Source organism: Idiotropiscis lumnitzeri, chromosome 15 (assembly GCF_059441095.1).
Source record: "Idiotropiscis lumnitzeri isolate Australia: NSW breed Sydney's pygmy pipehorse chromosome 15, RoL_Ilum_1.0, whole genome shotgun sequence".
NCBI lineage: Eukaryota > Metazoa > Chordata > Actinopteri > Syngnathiformes > Syngnathidae > Idiotropiscis > Idiotropiscis lumnitzeri.
Genome location: NC_142405.1, coordinates 3519199 through 3542089, shown reverse-complemented (window position 1 = coordinate 3542089; position 22891 = coordinate 3519199). Strand labels below are relative to the sequence as shown.

The 22891-nt window shown below is 48.6% G+C and overlaps 6 protein-coding genes across 13 annotated transcripts; 3 read left to right on the top strand and 3 right to left on the bottom strand.

The window, feature by feature from the left end:
• The first annotated feature begins 29 nt into the window (after positions 1–29).
• On the top strand, positions 30–9068 carry mettl23 (methyltransferase 23, arginine). Of its 2 annotated transcripts, none has more exons than XM_088316991.1 (5): positions 30–80; positions 7968–8072; positions 8134–8371; positions 8500–8584; positions 8754–9068. In XM_088316991.1, exons 1-5 carry the CDS (start codon positions 69–71, stop codon positions 8920–8922), a joined length of 609 nt encoding a protein of 202 aa, XP_088173117.1. In that variant the 5' UTR covers positions 30–68; the 3' UTR covers positions 8923–9068. The 2 variants fall into 2 exon arrangements, with proteins under 2 accessions (XP_088173117.1, XP_088173116.1); XM_088316990.1 differs by lacking the exon at positions 30–80 and adding an exon at positions 7624–7837.
• On the bottom strand, positions 137–4373 carry LOC148322233 (uncharacterized). 4 transcript variants are annotated; one of them, XM_088316985.1, is made up of 5 exons: positions 4157–4373; positions 2057–3278; positions 1590–1695; positions 1436–1479; positions 1294–1342 (listed from the first exon to the last, which is right to left on the bottom strand). In XM_088316985.1, exons 1-4 carry the CDS (start codon positions 4298–4300, stop codon positions 1437–1439), a joined length of 1515 nt encoding a protein of 504 aa, XP_088173111.1. In that variant the 5' UTR covers positions 4301–4373; the 3' UTR covers positions 1294–1342; position 1436. The 4 variants fall into 4 exon arrangements, with proteins under 4 accessions (XP_088173110.1, XP_088173114.1, XP_088173111.1 ...); XM_088316984.1 differs by lacking the exons at positions 1294–1342; positions 1436–1479 and adding an exon at positions 137–983; XM_088316988.1 differs by lacking the exon at positions 1436–1479 and having other exon boundaries at positions 1005–1342.
• On the bottom strand, positions 4885–7565 carry jmjd6 (jumonji domain containing 6, arginine demethylase and lysine hydroxylase). The gene is made up of 6 exons (XM_088316989.1): positions 7145–7565; positions 6487–6875; positions 6109–6395; positions 5710–5845; positions 5232–5367; positions 4885–5153 (listed from the first exon to the last, which is right to left on the bottom strand). The coding sequence occupies exons 1-6, from the start codon at positions 7271–7273 to the stop codon at positions 5022–5024; spliced, it is 1209 nt and encodes a 402-aa protein (XP_088173115.1). The 5' UTR covers positions 7274–7565; the 3' UTR covers positions 4885–5021.
• A 335-nt stretch (positions 9069–9403) lies between the features above and the next one.
• casc3 (casc3 exon junction complex subunit) lies at positions 9404–14455 on the top strand. Of its 2 annotated transcripts, none has more exons than XM_088317593.1 (12): positions 9404–9686; positions 10495–10519; positions 10591–10646; positions 10718–10915; positions 11143–11357; positions 11434–11595; positions 11908–12677; positions 12766–12936; positions 13023–13121; positions 13211–13377; positions 13456–13642; positions 13899–14455. In XM_088317593.1, exons 1-11 carry the CDS (start codon positions 9456–9458, stop codon positions 13600–13602), a joined length of 2241 nt encoding a protein of 746 aa, XP_088173719.1. In that variant the 5' UTR covers positions 9404–9455; the 3' UTR covers positions 13603–13642; positions 13899–14455. The 2 variants fall into 2 exon arrangements, with proteins under 2 accessions (XP_088173719.1, XP_088173720.1); XM_088317594.1 differs by having other exon boundaries at positions 9405–9686; positions 11209–11357.
• Positions 14456–14891: 436 nt separating this feature from the next.
• LOC148322229 (uncharacterized) lies at positions 14892–16895 on the bottom strand. 2 transcript variants are annotated; one of them, XM_088317596.1, is made up of 3 exons: positions 16618–16895; positions 15592–15933; positions 14892–15521 (listed from the first exon to the last, which is right to left on the bottom strand). In XM_088317596.1, exons 1-3 carry the CDS (start codon positions 16838–16840, stop codon positions 15109–15111), a joined length of 978 nt encoding a protein of 325 aa, XP_088173722.1. In that variant the 5' UTR covers positions 16841–16895; the 3' UTR covers positions 14892–15108. The 2 variants fall into 2 exon arrangements, with proteins under 2 accessions (XP_088173722.1, XP_088173721.1); XM_088317595.1 differs by having other exon boundaries at positions 14892–15516; positions 16618–16886.
• Positions 16896–18059: 1164 nt separating this feature from the next.
• On the top strand, positions 18060–21676 carry LOC148322228 (uncharacterized). 2 transcript variants are annotated; one of them, XM_088317091.1, is made up of 5 exons: positions 18060–18318; positions 18793–18929; positions 18999–19282; positions 19362–19494; positions 20154–21676. In XM_088317091.1, the coding sequence occupies exons 2-5, from the start codon at positions 18794–18796 to the stop codon at positions 20171–20173; spliced, it is 573 nt and encodes a 190-aa protein (XP_088173217.1). In that variant the 5' UTR covers positions 18060–18318; position 18793; the 3' UTR covers positions 20174–21676. The 2 variants fall into 2 exon arrangements, with proteins under 2 accessions (XP_088173217.1, XP_088173216.1); XM_088317090.1 differs by having other exon boundaries at positions 18061–18318; positions 18754–18929.
• The last annotated feature ends 1215 nt before the right edge of the window (positions 21677–22891 follow it).

The window sequence follows — 22891 nt, the reverse complement described above, 5'->3', positions numbered from 1 at the left end:
AGCTGATGACGTCACTCATAGGAGACGCATTTGCGTGTGTCGAATGGCTCACCTGCTCTTACCCTGAAATGCAACGCCAGGTAAAAAGTGTTTTCTTTTTTTGTTTCATGTATGAAAGAAAATGACAAAAAAATAGTACACTATACAACTGGGTTTAATACTTCTCAACAAGAATTCAATCCACAAATCCACTTTAGAAGTTGGCAACTTGGCAAACAAAGAATACTAGCCTTATCTAATTAGGGTGCATCGAATTTTAGAAGACGTTTTATGCCCTGTGCTCATTGTAATTCAAATGTGAACTGCTAAATTGCACCCTCTTTAAACTAAATGTAAATAAAAATCAAAGCAAATTAAAGCATCTTTAAAAACTTTAAAAATAACCCTGCTTCCATCTTGACAACATTGATGCTGAGTATTCAGTCGGCTGACGTTTCAACCTCGTATGCACGTGCTCAAATTGTCTCCCTGTCCACTAGATGGCACATCAGTGGCCTCTTCTTAAAAAAAAAACCATACAGTCCAGACATTAGAGACCCCCAGTGCACTACAGAATGACCGCCTGTCTCTCCACCCGAAGGTTGCGGATTCAATCCAAGTGTCGTTGAGAAAGCTAGCGAACCCCCTGATACTCCTGTTTCGGTGTAAAAGAAAAGCCCAAGTCTTTGTTTTCCAACGACTTTAGTCCAAATGAAACAACTTCTGCTTTCTATGCTAGTACTTTGCAAACAAGGAGACGTTGAGGGGAACAAAGCGGCGCCTCTACTACAGGGGCCGCCCAACCGAGAGGATGGACGACGTCACATGTCCTCGGAGGGCCTGGGCGTGTCGACAGTGACGACGTTTGCGGCGGGGTCGGTCGCCGCGGTCACAATGAGTAGAGCTTGAGCTGCTCTTCCATGTCGCCCTCCGTCACCTCACCCAGCGCCTCGGCGTTCTCCCTCAGGAGCAAGAAGATGGCTGCCAGCTGCTCCTGTTGCACCCTGGGAGAACAACATGATGGACGGATGGCGGATGGATGGATGGATGGCAGAGGGATGGACACGTTTAGTTAACCAGTGAGGGATAAGGAAGTGTGTCAAGTGACCGCCGAAACGTGAATGCTAACAGAAACGACGTGATGAAAGCTAGCTTTAGCTTTGTGAATTCTGAAAGGTCACGTGGTTAAAAATGGTCATCCCAAACAATTTCTTGAAGTTTCACGTGGGTACTTGGATCGATAAAAGTATTTCTACTTGTTTGCATAAAATAACCCCCCCCCCCCCCAAGTCAGTCCACTTTCAAGCATGGCATTGTTTTGTCGGCTCATCTTCCATTTGGTTTTCTCGTGGTCACAGATTAGCTGAAAGAAAAAAAAACAAAAGAATGATTTTTTTTTTTCACCTGCAGAAATGGATTTTGAAAATATTCCGTCTCGTTGCCTCGGCTGACTCGCCTCACTTGCGTTGGCAGCGTGGCTGACGGGAACTAATTCTCTCTCTAAATGTGAGTTTTGGGGGAGAAGGTTGTTCAGGCGAATACGCCAAAACATCCAACGCAAGAAAAAGTTGCCGAAGACCTGAACATTTTAATATTCACTACGTGCTGACCTTTGCTCTTCCTCCATCTCCTCCTTGGTCATCAGCGTCTCAAACTTGTTGGCTTTTTTTCCGGGCGTGAATGTCACTTTGTCCTCCGCCGCACCCGCCGCCTCACCTGCAACACAAGCGGGAGTTTTTTCTCGTAAGCCGCCCCATCTCCAGAGGAGTCGTGACAATGCCAGCGAGCGGATAAATCTTTTAATTGAATTAGAGACGATTAAGTCTTTGGCCTGGCAGGATGAGCGTGATGGTTTTCTGGGAACTACGGAAGAGACACACATGCTCATAATCTGCGTTCACCGGTGGCAGATGGCGGCTCCGCCCACAAACACGCCAACTTCCTGGATGCTCCAATTTGCTTGATTCTAGGAGTGGAAGTCTCACGACATCGGAGCAAAAATCACACAAACCCGCTGCGAAAATTTCGCTCGGACTGACACGATGCCACGCAACCACACGAGTGTGAGCTTTCTTACCATTAAGTTCCGCTTCCACCTGCGGCACCGCTTCCACTGCTTGCTCCGCAACAGGTTCGGGAGTCGTGGCCTTCTCCGGGTCGGATCTTGGGAGCGGCGCTGACACGGATCCATCCCAGTGTTCCAAAACCTGGTCAGCCGCAACCTGCAAGACCTCATTTGGTTCTGATTCTGGCTGGACAACTTCTGAGACTGGTTTTGAGGATGGCTCAACTTCTGGAATGACTTGTGGTACTGATACCGGATCAGAAAGTAGTACTACTGCTTCTGGTTCTGGGTCATGGGAGGTTTCTGTATCTGAAAGTTGTTCCAGTACAGGTTTTATTGTTGATTCAGAGACGTGTTCCAGAACATTAAATGTTTCTCGCTGGGGAACAGGTTCTGGTGTTAAAAGTGTTTCAGGTACAGGTTCTGGTTCATTAACTCGTTCTGGAATTGGTTCTGATGCTAAAAGTGATTCACAAACAGGTTTTAGCTGAGGGACAGTTTCTGAGGTTGAAAGTGGTTCAAGTAGAGGTTCTGGTTGAGTCACAGTTCCCAGAACTGGTTCTGCTGCTAAAACTGTTTCAAGTACTGGTTTGAGCTGACTTGCAATTTCTGGAACTGGTTCTGTTGCTAAAAGGCTTTCACATACATGTTCTGGTGCTAAAAGTGATTCACAAACAGGTTTTAGCTTAGGGGCAGTTTCTGGTGTTGAAAGTGGTTGAAGTATAGGTTCTGGCTGAGTCACAGTTCCCGGAACTGGTTCTGGTGCTAAAACTGTTTCAAGTACAGGTTCGAGCTGACGAGCAATTTCTGGAACTGGTTCTTGTGCTAAAAGAGATTCCCGAACAGGTTTTATCTGAGGGACAGGTTCCGGTTTTGAAAGTGGTTCTAGTACTGGTTCTAACTGAGGGTTAGTTTCTTGCACTGGAACTGCTTCAGGTTTCGCAACGGCTTCTGGCTGAGGGGCAGTTTGTGGACCCAAATAGGATGCTAAAACTGGCTTGGGTTCAGAAACAGTTTCTTTGACAGAGCAAAATTTGTTGACGGGGTCTGGCAAAAGCTTCGTTGGTGGTTCTAAAAGAGGGGCTGGCATTGACACTGCTTCTGGAACCGGTTCTGATGCACACACGGGTTCAGAAAGGGTGTCATCCGTTGGAAAGGCTGTTTCTGTGCAAGACTGAGACTCTTGGACAGGTTCTAGCTCTTCTGTTGAATCCGCTTTTGGTTCTGGGACAGCCTGGGAAGACCAAAGATCAACGGTGATTCCATTTGGATTCAAAAGACATTGAAAACACGCCACACGCATTGAGTGAGCACTTCCACACGGAACAATGTGCCAAGAAGTGGAGGCGCCTTGTACCTGAGCCACCCACCTCGTCCGTAAAAAAACAGGATGCAGCTCAGCTTTGTGCTAACAGATGTCATGCCTGGCCAAACGTTTAAAAAAAAAAAAAAAAAGTAGCGCTGTTCAAACTTGCATGCCAAAGCAGTGCAAGAGCGTATCATGCAGTTGCAAGGATGGTCTTGCATCTTTTATTTTTATTTTTTTTAAGGGAGGATGACAAGTTGACAACCACCGTCCTGCCCATCCTGCTGTCACTTGCAGGTCAGGTCGCTCTTGACAAGCTGCCACCGCCTGCTGCGGATACCCTGACACACGTCTTCCACATACGGTGGCCCCTTTTATTAGGAACACTGCAAGCTTTCAGAAACTCGACACCCCCCCACCACCACCACCAGGAAAGGTGAGCCCATGTGACCCCACGCCGTCAGGACACTTCGCATTCCCCGAAAAGTCCCTTTCCGTACATGCGCGGCAAGGCCCAGTGTATCATTTCAGGCATTTTCACACCAAACTTAATTTGGAACTTGTGTCAAAGGTCCAATAAAAGCAAACGCTCCATCAAGTTGTCGCAAGGCTCTCTGGAAGGTTTACTTGAATAAATCTCAGCTTAGAAAGGCGATTAACATTGAAGCATCCAAAGAGGACAAGAACCCGATTTAAAGCGGGCAGATTCAATTATTTGCTAATCATTTGCTCTTATACAAGTCTTACGCGGATTGTTTTTTAACGTCACAAAGACAACATCGATTCAATCGGGAAGGCGTGACAACCTGACGTGGAGGCGCAAAGCCTCCGGAGGGAGGCGCGTCGTCCGAAGCGGCCTTGCGGCGTCGGCGGCGGAGGACGACGGCGGCGGCCACCAGGAGGGCGAGCGCGGTGAACACGACGACACTCGGCTCCACTTCCAGCTCCATGACGGACGCACAGGCGGACTGAATGACCAGCGCGCGCGCAAGCACGCGCGTGGCCGGCGCGCACTCTTTTGTAATCCCGCGTCAAGCGTCCGTGTAGAAACGCCCCCTGGCACGCACACGATCGGTCATGTTTCAAAATAATGCCGCGTTCGATTTAAAAAAAAAAAATCGCCAAATATCGGGATTTAAGGGCCACTTTAAAATACGACATTTGCATTAAGCACGCTAAAACCAGAACAGCGGTTTGTGCAAAGGAATTAAAAGCTATTTTTATTTTTAAACAGGCAAAAAGAACAGGAAAGGTTGTACAATCGACCACTGCCAAAAATCCTCATATAACCCCACTGAAATGCAAAAAGGGGGGGGGGGGATCATGTTTCAAATAAAAATTGGTAGGGTAAAAAAAAAAAAAAATACTGGAAAAAAATAAATAATAAGCAAATATGTTAACACCGGAAAGCCGAACGGCGAGTGTGGGAGTTCGCCGGTTTTATAATCCAGGTGAGTGTGGAAAAAAATGTGGGCCTAGTTTGTAAATCAGCGTTCTGCAGACGGCATTCCGGTGGTGACATGACTCGGTGCCATTTAAATATTATGAAACATTTTATTGAACAACACAATTGATGTTTGACAAGGCACGTGTGCTTCCTGAACATCTCCATGGCAGGAATGTCTTTACCATCACAGAGTTTAAAAAATAAAAGTGGCATTGTGTTAGGCATCAGCGCGACGAGCTTCTCTCTTTACTCAGGCAGTCGTCATGAGTGCGGGCATCTCCGTTGGCTGCTGCGCCGCACGTGCGTCTCTTCTTCCTGCGGTGAGATGCGGTGTCCCCTTCTGAACACGACTCGGCCTGCGGGGAGGGGGAATGAAAAGACGTCAGCGTTAAAAGTTGAGAAGCGAGCGGGCGAGCGACACCGACATAACATACATCCGAATCCGAGTCGGACGAGCTCGACGAGGATGAGGACGAGTCGCTGGAGCTGTCGGACGCGATGCCCGTCGACTCCTGGAGGTCCACTTGGTCGGCCAGCGCCGCCAGGTCGGGTCGCTCCTGCTTCAGGATCCTTACCGGCGCACAAGCAAACAAACACACTCAATATGTGCCTCGTTAACAACACCAACTCAACCAAGTCACATGACCGGCAAAATAATCCCTCCGTCCAATTCAGTGCGACCTTGATGGGAGAGCATCATTTGCTCCATGCCAATTTTTCACATTGGGATAAAATTATAATTTTTTGTTTTTAAGGCAGGGGGGAAAAAAAGGCTGTACTGCAATTTCCCTCCCCCCCCCCCCCCAACACTAATTTCAGCTCGGAAGTGGAAAAACTCACAGATTGGGGTGGTGGGAAGTCAAGACAGCACTATTATTGTCACTGTCGTCATGAAAACTGCGAGCTTCTTACCGGTACCACTTCCTGGACAGCTTGGGCCGCCCCCGTACAGTCTTGTGCCAGACGATAGGGAAGTTGGTGGTGCTGGCAAAGTTCTGCGTGACGGCGATGGTCGTGTCCAGGTTGAGCACCACGTGCCACCAGCCGCCTGTTAACGTCACAAGCGCAATGTCAACACGCATTTCGGCTACCTTGGCATCGACGGGCTTGATTCGGCAATTGTTGTCCTTGTAGTCAGAACAATTAATAAATGAAATAAGGAACTCACAGGCATTTTCAAGAAAAACTATTGCGCAAACCCAATTAGAATGCATAAAAGATATTTAGGGGGAAAAAAAACATTTGTGGCTCGGGACCTTTTGTGTGCCCACCAACACGCTGACTAAAATGATCATGTGACTTCCCACTGACCCGGCACAAAGACGGTCTCGCCAGGTCTCTGTAGGATCTCCAGTGGTCGGAACTCGGGAGGCCAGCCGGGCTGCTGCGTGCGGGGGTAGACCACGTTAAACCAGGTGATGGCCTCGTCCTGCTGGTTGCCTCCATCCTCCCGGGTCACCTTGATGAGATCTCGGGGTGTGTTGGTGGGAAACAGGCACCACCTCTTATGCCCCTGGACCAAAGCGTTCCAGGCGCTAGTACCCAGCGGGTCGATATGGATGCCGGTGCCAGAGCGAGCGGGGCCCATTACAAACCACCTGAGGGGGGAAAAAAAAAGAAAACAGAAACTGGAATTACGTAACGTCGACACAGTGCCACGGTAAGATGATCCTTACGAGGGCCACTCACCTGTAGGGCGGCCGCCGTTTCTCCCCGGCAAATTGGAAGAGGTCGTCCGTGAAGAAGACGGGGACCTGGTAGTCTTGGAGCAGTTTTCGTCGTTTGGCGTGCTCGCCGTAGCTGCTATCGAAGATGTAGAGCGGGCTGTCGTCGCGCGTGCTCTCCAGGTAGTCGATGTAGTACTTCATCTTCATCTTGACCGAGTAGCCGTCGTTGTCCTCGCCGCATTTGAACTTCTGGTTGCGATACTTGCGCTTGAGTCGCTCCACGGTCCATTTTTGCCGGGCGGCCCACGACTCCTGACAGCGGAGCAGAACCACGGGCTTGTAGGGCCTCTCGAAGCGCTCGATGAAGTTGTCAGGGCTCAGACGCAGCGCGTCCACTCGTTCTACATTGTCCTGCGGCGACAAACGTGGATAAAAGCACACTTTCAACCTTTGCACATTTGGACTAGCCTACAGTGCGCCTGTTTTGACGTTTTCATCGTCTGCTGCGTGATGGTTATTCCGCAGAGGATATCATTGCATTAACTAGTAGAGTTACGATCGAGCAAATGTTCGCTGGGTTGTGTGATCACGTTGGGAAGGTTCTGGAAAGAGCGTCGATGTGACGCGTGAGCCGCGGCTAGCTGCCTTTAGCTTAGCCTCGCGTGCCGATTGCCAGTTACCTTGACAGAGCTGTGCGACACGTTGAAAGTGTCGTGATAAGCGTGCTTGATCCAGTCTAACGAGTCCTTCAATTCGGGCCTGGCGCTCCGTTTGGCCTCTTTAATCCTCTTCTTGCTCTTGTGGTTCATTTCTTCCTTCCTCCCTCCCTTCAATTCAGTCACCGACGCAACTTAACAAGCTAACGAGGAGCTAACGCTTTGTGAGCGCATTCGGTTCTGTGTTCTGAGCAGGACCGAAAAGGTAGCCGGTGAGCTAATCCCTTGATAAAACGTAGAAACATGTCCAACGTAGCTGCATGTCAAACTCTTATGACACTGAATATAATCACGTTTAATGCGCTGGCATGTCGAAGAGGGCAGGTGCCAGAGAACACAATGCTTTCGCAACTAGTTGTCACAGTGGGACACGACCAGGAGCATTTTTTCGACGCTCATTGGCCAGTGCGCTTACAAAGCAGGGTCTTCCTATTGGCTGGCACATACTCTGATGTGATTGGCTGCTGAAGCTCAGTTTACGGAAGAGATGCGCCAGCAGCAATCGCGATGATCATGTTTGCTCCAAATTATGCTCACCTATTCTAAAAGGAGATGAACCAAACAGAACCAGAAACTCCCACAGTGACTCTTAGAAAATTCACATTTGAAGAAAACAAGAACGACACGCAGGAGTCGCTGTGCGTGTCCATTCCTGAGGTAAAAGTCGTGCTAAAACAACAAATTTGGTGGTGACGGAAGACTTTTCCTAAATAAATACATGGCGACCTGTGCAACGAAAAAAAATGACCGAGCATGGCTCTTTAAAGTTACTTTGCTGTGTGGACAGGTGCTGGACGCGCACTATGGCATGTACGTGTGGCCGTGTGCAGTTGTGTTGGCTCAGTACATCTGGAGCAGAAGAACTGATGTGAAGGACAAGACCGTGCTCGAGGTGAGGCTAGAAGACACGCATGACGACGATGATGATAATGATTACGTCTTTGCTGTCATAGCTGGGCGCAGGCGTGAGTCTTCCAGGCGTGCTGGCGTCTCTCTGCGGCGCCAAAGTCATCTTGTCTGACGACGCCAATGCGCCGGAGTGTGTGCAGAACTGCAAACGCAGCTGTGAGGCCAACGGTCTGCACAACGTACTCACGCTGCCTCTCTCCTGGGGGGAAATCTCCCCCAACCTGCTCCGGCTTCCGCCCCTCCACTTCATCTTAGCGTCAGACGTTTTCTATGAGCCACAAGGTAACCACATGCGCTTGACCCGAAACAACCCGCTTGGCACATGAACAACTTGTGGGCTGCAGGAAGTCGAGAAAAGTTGTACTATCTCTTTCCCACTTTTCACTATTGTCTCCCAAAACTGGTTGCAGATTTTGAAGACATTCTGGTCACAATGGCTTTTCTTCTGAGAAAGAACCCCAGCGCTCAGGTTTGGGTGACATACCAAGAACGGAGGTGCGTCTGTTCATATGTATAAAGCATATTTATTTCTATAACCCACTACCTAGTGATGAGGTTGGAGCAAATGAGTGAATGATTGTGAACATGCACAGATTGTAGCGGCAGACGTCCAAAGCAAAAAAAGCTATTGTTTTAGCAGAAATGTATTTTGCACGCTTTGCAGTGCCGATTGGAGCATTGAGGCACTGCTGCACAGGTGGAAGCTGGACTGCGTGGATGTTGATCTGGAAACATTCGACGCCAACAAATCTGAGTTGGCGGGATCCAATCTTCCCGGCAACCACAGCATTCAGATGATGATTATGTCGCTCAAGCCGGACAAGGACACCTGAAAGGCCATCTCCGCATTTTTCCTCCTAATGTGCGGAAAGCAACGATTAGTATCATTTTCTCCATGCAAATTTTCCACATTGGAATGAAGCCAAATGCTGTTTAAACTCAAATAGAATGCCAAAATAAACTGCTTTTATTAAGTGAAGTAATGTGTCAACAAGTGCAGTGAACTTGTGTCTTGGTGTGAGTTGCAGTCAACAGCAGCTCATTGACAGTGCAGAAAATGCACAAACAAATTATGATTCAGTTACTGTTTTGGTCTCCCACCATGTCAGAAAAAAGGCAAATATGTTTTCCAAATTAAAAGCTGCCGTCGTCATACGTGGTGGACTGCTGGTTGTCATCGTGGGACACAACCCAAATTCCCTCATTTCCGTATCCTTGTATAGTCATAAAGCCGTTTTAGGCACCAAAACCACGAGGAGTAACGCTAAAGGAGAAATTAACTGTGAACGGAGTCAGTTGGGGACGCTAATGAGCAACATGCAAGAATACGACAACGACGCAGAAGAAGACAACGTTTTCCCCCACAATGCATCTGTGCGTTCCCAGCATCATTCCTGTGGAAGCTAAGATGTCGGACCGGCGGCGAAGGAGGCACGCGTCCCAGGAGAGCGACGACGACGAAGACGAGTCCGCTTCGGGCTCGGAAAGTCGGGAGTCGGGCTCCCAGACGAGCAAGAGCCGCGTCGGCAGAGAACCCGAACCGGCCGAGACCGCTTCCGACCGCGTCGAGGCCAAGGAGGAAGTGCAGTCTGAGTGTGTGAGTGCCGTTAGCTTCATGCTAACATTAGCGCGCCCGCCAGACGGCTTCCCTGCGACAAATGTCGTCATGGCCAAAGAAAAGGTTTCCTTCAAGTTCCGTGCTTGTTATCCGAGAAACCTTCGTCGTTTGCGAGTCTACGCCAAGACGTCAAACGTGTCACATGAAGGAAAGCTCTTGGGGTGCAAATGTCAATCTTACTTTTTGGGACTTGCGCGTGACGTCACTCTGTTTAGGGCTGCTTTTCGAATTGAAAAGCCCAGCAGTCGTCTTTTTGAGATTCTGTTCATGACTCAATGTAATTAGTCTGTTTGGTCCATGAACTTAGGTTGATTGCTGTCAACAGTCCCATGCTCTTAATAACAGCAGCTTCCCCCTTTTATGCATAACATTTGTTCTAAGCATATGACTTGGATTAAGTTTGACATTTACATCAAGCGCTTTTGGGTGGTTTGCAATGAACTATATGCACGGACTTGCGTGACATGTTTCTGGTAAAATCTCAGTAAGGCATGCAAGGGCCTTTCTTCTACTCGCAGGCGTCTGTTTTGAATTGGTTTAACTGATGAGAAGTTCAGTCAACGTTTTGGGGTATTTTTTCGTGATTATACGATGTGTGGTTGTATGTTTCAAATCAAGTTCTTTTTTGACCAGCGCGAATCGCTTGAAAAGGGGCATTCTGGACATTTTGGAACCAAAATTATCTTAGAAACCTATCAAATATTCTTTAAAAAATACATTGTGCCATGTGACCTTTAAACATGACATTATTTTAGTTGTGAAAGTTTGCTTGTATCCTCTTTTACAGGAGAGTGAGGATGGAGTAGGGGAAGGTAAGATCTCATTGGTCATCCATTTGTGCTTGTGTCATATGTGACACGTTTCATCCGTTTGCACACTCCAGCCGTCCTCTCGGATTATGACAGCGCAGATCCGGAAGAAAACGCCTCCCACTCTGAGGTAAAGGTGCCCGCTGACGCCAGCGCGGGCTTGACCCTGTTTTGGGAAACATTAACTTGGTCTTCGTGTAGGGAGTTGAGGAGGAGGAGGACGCGGACGGATACAGTGATGAAGAAGCCCCGGCGGCGGGCGACCGGTCCGAACTTGTCGCCCCGGCGAAACCGACCCTGGGAGAGGTTGAGGAAAGCAGGGAAGATAGGAGTGAAGAGGAGAAGGAGCCGGAGGAAAAAGGGCAGTCGGCAGGAGAGCGGGAAAGCGGTGATGGTCAGGTTAGTGACATGCTTCCTTTTTTTTTTTTTTTTTTTTTACACCATACGTCAACTTTCGTTTGACTTCTATTGTACTTGATGCAAGTAGCATTTCCTTGTTTGGGAATAGTCACGTGAGCTGCTATGAAATCATCACCGTGGCCCAAAATATTGTAAAATGTACAGCGTAAACTGTAACGCCATCTGACCTTTCCACCGGAAATGCTTCCTGCATTGCCGTGCATAAGTTCCATTCAGAGGTCGTAAGAGATGGAACGGCACAGCTCGACTCGCTCACTTCAAGTGACCCGCAGGAGTCCACCGTGGACCCCAAGACCAAAGCGGGAGGACAGTCGGGCCAGAAGCTGGATGACGACGAGGACCGCAAGAACCCCGCTTACATCCCCCGCAAGGGTCTCTTCTTCGAGCACGACGTCAGAGGCCACGCCCAGGAGGAGGAGAGGTATCGGCATCTTGCCTGGCCGTCTTCATCCATTCGGCAACGGCGTCTTCACCTCGTCCTCTCGTGCCCCGCGCAGGCCCAAAGGCAGAAACCGGAAGCTGTGGAAGGACGAAGGGCGCTGGGAGCACGACAAGTTTCGCGAGGAGGAGCAAGCGCCCAAGAGCCGCGAGGAGCTCATCGCCAGCTACGGCTACGACATCCGCAACGGCGAGCACGCCTTCACGCATCGCCGACCACGGTGAGCGAGCGACGCTCGTCTTCCTCTCGTTCGCACAACAGGAAAATACGTTTTGATCTTTGTTAATGGTCAGCAGTCAAGTCATGCACGCTATAGGAAATCATTCTTTTTGTATTTTTTTTGTCTTGTGTATTTAAAAGTGCATCCCCACTTAACACTGCTTCGTTTTGAAAATTGCTTTTTAGTCATTTCAGACATGCTTAATTTTATTTATTTATTTTTTGTTGGTGTGTGTGTATTGTGTACATGTTTAAAAGAAAAAAAAAATCATACTCCATCTTGCATGGTGTTAAGTCAAGCTTGTGTGTGCAGGTCGTCCGCGTCCCCGAACCGAGAGCAGCGATGGCGGGAGGGCGGCGATCGAGCGCCGCGCTCCTGGCAGAGCAATCGGGGAGGAAGAGGAGGTGGAGGCAGCGGGGGTCCCGCCCGAGGCGCTCCTCCTCATCATGCATCTCCCGCCTCTGTCCCACTTGCACTCGGCCAGCGCATCAACTCTTCCCGCAGCCGAGCCTCCCATTTCACGTCGCAGCAGCCCCAATACGGGGGCAGCGAATCGCATGCTCATCAGCTACACACCAGAGAAAGAGCGGGTCCTAAAGCCCTGCCCGACTCGCTGGCGGAAAGGGGCGTGGCTGGCAGGGGAGGTCGCAGTGGCGGGGGGAGGGTGACTGAGGACCCTCCGGTCGGTCAAGAGGACCGCCTCCAGAGTAGCGCCACACCGTCGGTTCAGCACGCGCCGTATCGGAGCGCATCACCTCGGAGACAAGCGGCGGAACTTCGAGGGGGCGTCGCCTCCGCCCAACCCCCCCACACGTCGGCAGCCCCCCGGGATGCCTCGCCGCCTGCCGAGCGACCCGTTGAGCGAAAGTCATACTCGCTGGGCCGCAGGAGTCGCTCTCGGCCGGCTGAGCTGGGCGGAAAACAGACGTCGGTGGAGGAGGTGGCGGCGGCAGGAGTGAAGAACCCCGCGGTGGCTGGACGAGGCGTGGGCGAGATAGACCAGGACTTGAGCCGACTCAGTTTGGTGTCCAGACAGACGTGGAACCAGAACCCCGCCTCCTACGTTCACTCGGAGATCAGAGGTGAGACGGGACAAATTAGAACTGCGTTGGGCTTTTCAGTGGCCACTCGAAGGAACGATACTACCACTTTGTTTGTTGTCATCCACAGGCCTGAGCGGGGGCTTGCACGTCCCCGGCGGGCCGCCGGCGTTCTCGGCTTTGGAGGAGCTGTCGGGCGGCTCCAACCGGGCCAAGCGTTACTCGTCCCAGAGGCAGAGAGGCGTTGCCGAGGCGGCGCCCCTGCACATGGGCGTCATGGAGGGACATTGCTACGAGCCCAGTTAGGGTTGCTTTCTTTTCTCCTTGCTCCTCTTGACTGACATTGAGTCGCTGACAAATTGAATCGATTGTGTTTGCTTTCGCCAGTAACCTACCCGGGACCAATTTACACGCACGGTGACGGCTCGGCTCCCATGGCGCCCCAAGGCATGCTGGTCCAGCCCGAGATGCACATCCCCCATCCGGGTTGGTCTTTAATCCAAATGCATTCAAGCATGTCCAAATTTTTTTATTTATTTATTTTTTAATTCTTTTTCCGTGTTCCGCCTCCCCAGGTCTCCATCCGCACCAATCGGGTGCCCCCATCGCAAACCCCGCCCTCTATGGAGGCCCGCCCGTACCTCTGTCGCCGGGGCAACCACAACAACTTATGCCGCCGCCTTTTTACCCACCGCAAGGGGTCATGACCTTCCGTTACTCCGCCTTGTACCCAAGCCCTCAGGTATGCGAGGAAACGGAGCGCCATCGATCTCAAACCGAAAGTGTCGATGACGTGCTTGACGCTACTTCCTGCCTTTAGGGTCAGTCACAGGTGACGTATGGGGGCGTGACCTATTACGACACGGTGCAACAGCAGGCTCAACCCAAACCTTCGCCGCCCCGCCGCACGTCCCAACCTGTGACCGTCAAGCCCCCACCTCCCGAAGTGCCCTTCGCCTCCGAGTGAGCCGCGCCCGCTCCCTTTCGGACTGGACGTGCACAACCAGGTGAGCCGACCGCATCGTCGCTTTGTTATTAGACATTTACTGCTTTAGGAACGGTATTTATCAATTTGAAGAATGATTAATTAACACAAATATCTAGTGTCAAAATGTAATCAACTATCAAATTATTCACTATTTTAATAATTGAGTAATTGTTTCGCGCCATTTGTGAATTTTATCCTTTAATTGTGCAGTGCTTCTTTGCTCATTAAAATATATCGGAACGCCGTCGTTGCGCTAAACTGCTTTTGTTTTTCAGGTCCGACATAGAGCTTCAGTCCGATACGCCGCATCCGTCTGGACCGGCCAGTCATGTGACCCTCAGCCACTCTGCTGGATTCCCTCGTCCAGCACGTTGGCTTGAAGCGTGAGTGCGTGCGTGCCTGGACGGCAGTAGCGCTCCTTCCCGTGAGTACCACGTCCGCCAGATGGCCGCGCATTCATCTTGTTCAGCCCGCCCTTGATGTTCGGGGCAAAAAAAAAAAAGTGTGGAGAAAAATAGTTTTGAAGATTCCAGTCCACTTGAGTTTGTGGCAACATGATGAGGGGGGTGGGGGGGACCCCGTCAGGCTGACACATGTAGTCGTTTGCTTGTTTTCGTTTGTTTATTGGTCACAAGCAAGTAAGCTAATTGAAACTTGTACACTTTTATTTAGAACTGTAGTTCTGCGTTTATGTTTTTAATTTCCTTTCTGGAGTATTTTTCTCTGTTTGTTGTATTTTGTCTTCAAGCAGTAAAACGTGACCCCCGCCAATAAAAACACTTTTCACCGTCGCCACGAGTGTCTGTCAGCTAATAAAGTTTCACATTCATTACCGGCATCGATATATTTGTAAAGACTGGAGCAAATGTTTTCTAATCATTACAAGTTGTTTTTGGTGTTGCCGACCTGCTCCCAAATTCTGTCATTAGAGACATTAAATGTGGCCACTTTTCTGCTCCCTCAAGCGCAGTCCTTGACTTGAGTGAGCTGACCAACACAGAACGCCCGAGGAGATGCAGAGGAACCTTGAATGTTATCAGGTCGTTGAACGAGAACATTTGGAAAACTTTATTGTTCCAGAGACTAAGAAAGAGCAAATCAATAAATACAAAAAAAACAAATGACCTTTGACCCAATGTTGAATAACAGTTCATTAGTTATTGCGGCTAAACATTTAAAATGCTGAATGGCAGAATCTGGACTGAAGTCAGAAGGCAGCCATCTTGCGTTGCCGCTGTTCCTGACAGGATGCCATCAAGAATGATATCACATGAAATTCATCACGTCAAAATGAGAAATTAAAATGATCACGCTACGTGAAATGTATCACGCTAAAACCTGATAGTGGACTTGTTTTTGGAAACCTCCTCAGCTCTACTCTACAACTCTAAATTTGTCTCATATGGGTGCAATGCATCATGGGATATATTATTATCGTGACTGTTGCTGACTATGTTTGAAGATCCAATGTGGGATACGGCATAGTCACGTGCCGGCGCCAAAGCAGCCAGCGGCGCCGTGGTTGGCGTGCGCTTTGTGGTGCGCGTGGGTGCGCATGTGTTTCTTGAGTGTGTCTCCGTCGCTGAAAGTGCGTCGGCAAATGCCGCACCTGTACGGCCGCTCGCCCGTGTGGATGCGCACGTGCCGCCGCAGGTTTCCCCTCTGACTGAAGCTCTTGGCGCAGAAGGTGCAGCGGTGCGGCCGCTCGCCCGTGTGCGTCCGCACGTGCCGCCGCAGATCGGCCGACTGCGCGAAGGATTTGCAGCACCAGTTGCAGGCGTACGTCTTGCGTTTCTGTTCCAGGTGAAGGCGGAGACGGGCCGCCTGAGCGAAGACCTCGCCGCAGCGGGGGCACTCGTATACGATGGCGCCCGCTGCTGCCGTCCCTCCAAACTGGCCTTCAAAAAACAAAAGTTGACAAATCCACACCACCTTTTGAGCGTTCATTGTAGCTAAATAATTTTTTACCATTTCTTTCCGCTTGCTGTCGCTCCCTCGCTGCGTCGACGTCGATCTCGCCCTCAGAGATGTGAACGTGAACGCTGGCCACGGCCAACTCTGCGCAATTTTTACGAGGCGTGACCTTCAACTCTTCCTGTTCGCGTTTGATGAGCGGATGTGGCGGCGGCGGCGGCGGCTCATCTCCTCTGAGCGTTGGGGCAGGAACAACGAGAAGCGCGTTGGGAAAAGCCTCGTCCGGACGCGGGAGCACCGCCGCCGTCTGCTTGGACGTGCTCGCCGGGGGCATTTGGACGCGGGTGGGGGCGCACACTTGCTCCTGGTCACAAGAAACAAGACGCTTGCTGGAGCCTGAAAGCACAAAAGAAGAAACACTCAAAACAGCAGCAACTTATGACCTTCAAATCTGACACCCTCAAAAAGAAAATTGAAACTTCAAATTCAGCGAGCGAAGAGAGGTCAAAATTGGAGTTATCGGTTTGTGCTTCCTTCAGCAGCAGCAGCATTTGGGGCCAACTGGAAAGGTTTGAGGGAGGACTGGCTGGCTGACTCCAAAATAAATTGCGTTTACTGTTTTAAAGTGCTGCCGTGAAAGGTGAGACTTGATATTAGCTGGGGGTCTGTCAGGTTTAAATGCCCTGACGCTTTTAAGAGAGCTTACTGAAATGACCAAGGCCAGAAGGAACCAGGAAAGGTTGTTTGTTTTTACCGGTCGCGAGCGGGAGAGCGAGGCAGAGATCAGACAGGCGACTTGCTCAGTTCAGCTCCGCACCCTCTGGCCTCCCGTCCCGCCGCCTCCCCTTTTATTAAAGCTTGACTCAAAACGAAATTTCCAGGAAACAGAAACGTAAACTCACAATAAAAGCCAGTTTAGACGAAACGAATCGCCAGGAAACAGAAACTTAACTTTAGAGCAAACATGTAGGTGTGTGTGTGCGTGTGCAATTATTAATACAAGTAGTGTATAAAAACATGATTAGAAATACACAAACTGATTACATAAAGTTACTTGAGCTGGCCCCTCGGCCGCCTTACCGGCAGGCTGTGGCCGGGCCCGAAGCTCGTCAGGCGGCCTCAGGAAGTCGCCGAGCTGCCGCCGCAGGCTCTCGTTCTCCAGCCGCGTCCGCAGCGTCTCCTCGCGGTACTCGCTCACCGCGTCCTCCACCACGTCCACGATGTTCCGCAGCAGCTGCGTGAGCCTCTCCATCAGGTAGCCGCTCAGCACATCCGTTTTGCTCGATTGCACGATTTTGCTCATCTTTGTTGACTTGAAGCGTTCGTTGGCCCGGAAACGACCGCACAGCACCGGAAGTCGTCCCTTCCAAACGCATTCGTAATATTCCTGCCAGACTTTTACTAAATAAAAACAAACACGTTTGGGTTACGTTTATTGATTATTAATTGTTAGATCAGTGGTCAAAAAGCAAAACAAATAATACAAAAAGGAATAAATAAATATAAGTGACGACGAGGGTGTGAGGTGGTTGCACTTTTATTCCACTGGGTGGCAGCAAAGACGTCCGCGTCGCAGCTGCGTTGACAATTTACGACAAACCAAAAAAGACAACAAAATGTAACGCAGTACCACAGTCCATCACTCACTTGATCCCGTTTTTGTCATTTTGCTCATTTTAAGTTTTTATGTTTTTATTTTCAAATAAACTCTGATTGTGATGTAAGCATATTCAATCGTAAATTTAATTTGGGATAAAATACAATATAAATATAGTTGGAGGGAATGGTAAACTCTTTTAGATTGATGCAGACAAATAAATCTCAAATTGTCGACCTCACTAAAACGCTGTGAACTCAAGCGGGCCGGTCTGAGCTATTGCAAACTCCAGAGCTGAAAAAGAGTCCCACTCCAACTATGCTTTCAAGTTTGATTTGTTGCCGACTGCAGAGGAGCGCCCGCGATGAATGCACACAAATGATTGACACTTCGTCTGCCACGCCTTTTGTTTGTTATTGCTTGTTTCTTGCTAATCAAACTAGAGGACCAAAGTCGCGCTAGAGAGGGCACATTTTTACACGGTTGAACAACCAGGATGTAAAGGTATTTTTTTTCATTGCCACACCCCCTTGAAGTAAATAAAAAATGGAGAAGTCAACAAAGAGAGCCTGAGAACAAAATGATGCTGATGCTGATGCTGATGACGATTGTGTTCTGTTGGTGCATTGTAGTGACGCCGCTTTCAATTCAGCAGTAGTTGTGCACCAGCACGCCGGAAGTCAGCCGCGGACCCTTCAAAATAAGATCAAGCATCTTGCATTCCGAATGCAAACGCCACATTCTTCCCATACTTAATGTTTAGCAAATGGAATAATTGATATATACATGAACCGTAACCGTGTTTGACACAATGTCAATCTTGTGACGTTAACGCAATGAGAGGACCCTAACACCCGCGCACACACGCACAAACGCGCGCACACACTCCCACACGCACACACGCACCCACTGACACACACACGCACACGCCCTCCCCTCCCTTGCAGTTGTTGCAGTCAAGCTGCAGTCTTCAGAGTCTTCATTGTCTTCATCTTCCACAGACATTCCAGCATTTGGACTCCAGCTCGCCATCATTCTACATGAAAATAACCATAACTCTGATAATTATCATGATTAATGACAGTCATTATTGATCATCGTTGCTTTTCTAGACAGTGGATCGCACCTTTTTCTTCTGCTTACAAAAAAATGAACACTCTGCAGCTCCCGATTTGTTAGAGCAGGTAAGAAGTCATGAGAGTGTGTGTGTGTGTGTGTGTGTGAGTGCGCTTTCATGTCATGCCTTTTGTGCAATCACTTAAGTGGGGCATCACGCATTCAACTCCAACCCACACACGCGCCATTAGTGTGGTGCGCGTGTGTGCGCGTGTACGCGTGTGTCTGTGTGCACGGTCATAAGTAAATTACATTATTTTCATGTACAAATGTGAGGTGTGGTTGACTCGGTCTACGCCTTGAAGGCTTTTCATAATAAAACAGGAAGCGGTGTAGTTTGTGATGAGCTCACAGATGACGCAGGGATCCGCCACCAGGTGGCGTTTGTTGGCTCTGCTCTTCGGTTGACTTTACCCTGAAGAAGAAGAAAAAAAGCTGAAGAAGTAGAAGTTGACTGGTCGGCTGTCAAATCACAAGGCATGTCTTTTCTTTTCTGTTCCCAGTTGACCTTTTGCATCTGTGTGACCCCGCCCCTCCGGCAGCATGGACGAGTCGCAGCATTCGGTAGGCGGAGACGAGGAGCGTGCGGCGATTACGTGCCAACCGGGCGGAGGTGGCCAACAAGCCCCGCCCCCAACCACAGGCCCCACGGAGCACCTGGCAGTAAACGGCAAAACCGGTAAGTAGACTCCTCCCACTTGGTTTCTATCCAATCAAATGAAAGACACCGACGCCTCATCTCCACCAGGTAACGGTGTGGGTCCCCTGATGGCCACGTCCCCTTCCAGCCCGGTCAAAGGGGGTCACGCCAACGGCCGTCCCCGTTCGGGCAGCCGAACGGGTTCGGCGGCGCCCAACTCCCCAAGCCCGTCGCTCAACTCCCCACGGCCGTCACTCGGTCGCCAGCCCAGCACTGCGACAGAGGGTCCGGCCAATGAGTCGAAACCGCCAGACTACCTGATGCTGGCCATCCTGTCCTGCTTCTGCCCTCTGTGGCCCATCAACATCGTGGCCCTCACCTTCTCCGTCATGGTAGGTGCTAGCATGTTCGCCTGAGCCACAGATGCGGACTCAACTTCATGACCAGCTTTACAACACGGTGTTGTTTCAGTCTCGTAACAGCCTGCAGCAGGGGAACGTGGACGGCGCTCGGCGTTTGGGCCGCAACGCTATGGTGCTGTCCGTGGTGGCCATTTTGGGCGGCATCGCCATCATCGCGGCCGCCATCGCGCTCAACCGCGAATGTAAGACGTTCTCTCAGCTAAACTCGCACATTTGATGCCTCACATCCAAAACCACAATTTCATGCCTTGGATGTTTTAGAGTGGTTTGGATTTCATAGAATGGAAATGAGCAATTAGCAGCAACGGTATCCGCATTCCGATATTTCAACACATCGTGGAGTAACACATAGACAAATATAACCATTTTCACTGGCATATATTCTTTATCCTCAACAAACAATATTCTTGCACCTTCCAGAGTCACGGAGCGCAAACTCTTCTTCTTTTGTGTCTGTAGGAATGTATTATACTGCCCCCGGGTGGCCAATGCAGGCATGCCAGGAGTTTTTTTTTTATTTTTTTATAAATTTCGATGCCAGGAGTAGCACATTAGATCAGGATTCTGAAATGTATTTCTCTTGAGCTGCAGGTTGCTTTTTTATCCTTCTGCTCTGTGACTTTGGATCAATATTTTATTTTGTTTTAAATGAGCTCATGTTTTTTAAATCTGAGGGTAAATGTGAAGATTGAAGATAAAGAAAATGTACAACACCTGCATTAGATTATGATGCACAAAATATGTTTTTGTAATAATATGTGTTGCATTCAATGTAATTACGTTATTACGACACGTTTTAAAAAGTAAATCTGCCACTTTTTCTTCTGTTTTATTCCGACAGTGATTTTGAAATCGGGATAACCCTCCCGTCCGGAGAACGCCCCGCGCCGACTTCCAGTCCCTGCACGACGAGCATGTTCTACCTCCGTGGGAACCCTCGTTGCCATGGAGACCAACAGCATTCCTCTAAGTTAGCGGCGGGGAACGTCTTCTGCATGACCGACGAAAGCAACCCAAACAAGCATTTTTCGCATTTGAATGTTTACAAACCTTCCTCCTGATTGTGCCGTCCGTCGCCGTGGCGATCGCTCGTCACATGTTGGCGGACAGGCTTAGGTCGCGGAGGAATCTCGTGTAATGCTGCATGTTTCCAACCTTTGACACTTTGCCACATGGCCTTCTTTCAGTAGCACTTTGTAAATAAGCGTAGCGACTAACAATTATTTTGATCATCGATTACTCAGTCGATTATTTTTTCAATTAATTGACGAATCGGATAAATGTTTTTATTAAATTTCCATTTCTTCATGATTTCCAATTGACAGTGCAAAAAAATGCACAAACCTAAATTGATTTTGATTCAGTTCCTTGTTTGGTCTTTACCAGCTGTCAGAAAATTGGCAAAAATCGTATTCATTGTTTTGCAAAGCCAAAGCGGATGTTTGGAAATGTTTTATTTTGAAAAAATACACACGGACAATCAGTCTGCTTTCATGGAGGACCTGAGAAATCTGTTGAGAGGCTGAAATTGCAAGGATATTGGACACTTTGAGGTCATACGAGGTCTGTAAATGGTGCATCGATTTTCAAAATAGTTGTCGATCAATTTGTTAATTGATTAATTGATTGTTTACACTCCTAATCAGCATGACGGTTTACTAATAAATAATATGCTAACCAACTACTAGCGCCACCAAGCTAACCTCAGCTAACACTGGCGCAGTTTGGTCTTGCGTGCGCATGAAAATGATATTCTGACCAACAAGTTAGCCTGCCGCACGATTGTTTACCGACTTGACGCTAACGTGGCAATTTTCAGTTTTAGCGGCCGAAAATCTCGTTTGCTGGATGATTTGATTGAACAAATGTTCTGCGGCTTCTTAATTTGATTTGTTCATTTGATTTTGAGGTTTTAATTTTAGGAACTCTTGAATCTTCAGTCGTAAAATGTATTCTGACCCCCTCCAAAAAAAAAATTAAAATCTGTCTGCCACAACATTCTTTACACTGGCGTCCAACTTGAAGCTAACTTCATGTGGGCGTTTCAAGACTACTGAAACTGTTTTTGGCGAGACGTAGATTTGTTTCGATTAAATGAAGAAAATAATGCTGCATTTGATTCGCTCATATTTTTATCTTGAGAATCTTTGATCCCATTTAAAAAAAATCTGTTTCTAAATGTTATAACGCATCCCTGGCAACACCGTTTGCACTACTTTTATTTTGTAACATGTGACCTTTGTATTTTTCTATTTCTATTCTCTTTTGTACCGCCCACTTAGCTGCTTCACGACTATTATGAGATGTCTAGCTGTGCATGCACACTATTTATAAGATTTCAAAATAAAGCTGTCTTTCCATGTGGCCACTGATCAAATTTCATGATTATTGATGATCATTATGATTATGATAGATTGAACCGCAGCGTGTTGCAAGGACCAAAGCGCGTTGCCACGGCGACCGTTTTATGGACCCGAGAGGCGGGCGGGATGCAGAGACGACATCCACTCGGCGATTTCACATTACTCCAATTAATTATTCAAAGACCTCAGTGTGCGTGTGTTTGTGTGCGTGTGTGTGCGCGCGTGCGTGTGTGTTTGCGCGCGTCTGTGTATTTAAGTGGATGTCTGTAGGGAGAAAGAAACACTAATCAAAATGGACGAGACGAGTATGCAGGATAAAATGTAACAATTTGAAAGAAAAAAAAAACAAGATAGAGGAGGAGGAGGAACGTCCTCATGGAACACAGAGAGGAAGATATGCGGGGCGTGGGCGGCATTTTCAACTCCCAGATACTTGACTCAATCACGTAATGGATCCTAACCAGAGAGCCAATCGAATCAATCATCTACAATCCATCATCCGAAACATTTGAAATGAATGAATGGAAGGAAACCCCGCCCCTCCGTGCCTGAGCTCGCTGTGATTGGCTAAGGAAATTCCTGCTCCTTGTATTCCACAATTGCGTCGAGTCGTGACGATGCTCACTAGAAATTCAAATGTCGTCACCGTTATTGTTGCAAAACCATTCACCAATACGCATTTCAATCAACAAAATATAAAAAGAATCCATAAACACAGTTACAATTTTGTCTCATAAATCTACAAATGCGAGTCTGAAAAAGTTTCTGTAAAATAATCGAGTAGCCCTTGCTGCAGCGCGTAGTTCGAGGCGTGGCTGCACCTAACAAATATGTTTGATGTAGATTCTGAGGGTCTCGGCCATTGGGTTCATAACTTGTGACTAATACCATATGTTCCCAGTAGAGGGCGCACTCTCTGTAAGGTTGAGTTTATTATTTGGGGTTCAGTCAGTTGAATGTTTGTAATATTCAATGTAAAATTATGTGTTTAATAAAATGTGACGTCAGAAGACGGCACATCAATAAAGCCACCAGAATTAGTTTAACACAAAAAATTAGGCACTTAGATATCAGGAATTCATGTGGGCTTAGTCAAACGATGAGGATGAGCCGTGCCTCGAACAGCGCTCCGCAACAGCCAGGGCTTCCTCACAATAATGGCCTCATAATTGGTCCAATTTTCAAACCCGGTGACGGTCGTTTCCACTGCGGCCCC

Bases quoted from the DNA above. Each gene is read 5' to 3' on its own strand.
- LOC148322233 (XM_088316984.1), bottom strand. From the start codon at position 4,300: ATGGAGCTGGAAGTGGAGCCGAGTGTCGTCGTGTTCACCGCGCTCGCC. The intron at 3,279-4,156 runs GTTGTCACGCCT...TGGTCTTCCCAG, and splicing joins GCTTTGCGCCTCCACGTCAG to GCTGTCCCAGAACCAAAAGC. The intron at 984-1,589 runs GTCAGCACGTAG...TTGTTCTCCCAG, and splicing joins GAGATGGAGGAAGAGCAAAG to GGTGCAACAGGAGCAGCTGG.
- jmjd6 (XM_088316989.1), bottom strand. From the start codon at position 7,273: ATGAACCACAAGAGCAAGAAGAGGATTAAAGAGGCCAAACGGAGCGCC. The intron at 6,876-7,144 runs GTAACTGGCAAT...TTGTCGCCGCAG, and splicing joins TGTCGCACAGCTCTGTCAAG to GACAATGTAGAACGAGTGGA. The intron at 6,396-6,486 runs GTGAGTGGCCCT...TTCCCCCCTCAG, and splicing joins AAACGGCGGCCGCCCTACAG to GTGGTTTGTAATGGGCCCCG.
- mettl23 (XM_088316990.1), top strand. From the start codon at position 7,733: ATGAACCAAACAGAACCAGAAACTCCCACAGTGACTCTTAGAAAATTC. The intron at 8,372-8,499 runs GTAACCACATGC...AACTGGTTGCAG, and splicing joins CGTTTTCTATGAGCCACAAG to ATTTTGAAGACATTCTGGTC. The intron at 8,585-8,753 runs GTGCGTCTGTTC...CACGCTTTGCAG, and splicing joins GTGACATACCAAGAACGGAG to TGCCGATTGGAGCATTGAGG.
- casc3 (XM_088317593.1), top strand. From the start codon at position 9,456: ATGCATCTGTGCGTTCCCAGCATCATTCCTGTGGAAGCTAAGATGTCG. The intron at 10,647-10,717 runs GTAAAGGTGCCC...GTCTTCGTGTAG, and splicing joins AAAACGCCTCCCACTCTGAG to GGAGTTGAGGAGGAGGAGGA. The intron at 11,596-11,907 runs GTGAGCGAGCGA...TTGTGTGTGCAG, and splicing joins TTCACGCATCGCCGACCACG to GTCGTCCGCGTCCCCGAACC.
- LOC148322229 (XM_088317595.1), bottom strand. From the start codon at position 16,840: ATGAGCAAAATCGTGCAATCGAGCAAAACGGATGTGCTGAGCGGCTAC. The intron at 15,934-16,617 runs GTAAGGCGGCCG...TTGTGCTTTCAG, and splicing joins GGCCCGGCCACAGCCTGCCG to GCTCCAGCAAGCGTCTTGTT. The intron at 15,517-15,591 runs GTAAAAAATTAT...TTTGAAGGCCAG, and splicing joins ACAGCAAGCGGAAAGAAATG to TTTGGAGGGACGGCAGCAGC.
- LOC148322228 (XM_088317091.1), top strand. From the start codon at position 18,794: ATGGACGAGTCGCAGCATTCGGTAGGCGGAGACGAGGAGCGTGCGGCG. The intron at 18,930-18,998 runs GTAAGTAGACTC...CATCTCCACCAG, and splicing joins GGCAGTAAACGGCAAAACCG to GTAACGGTGTGGGTCCCCTG. The intron at 19,495-20,153 runs GTAAGACGTTCT...TTATTCCGACAG, and splicing joins CATCGCGCTCAACCGCGAAT to TGATTTTGAAATCGGGATAA.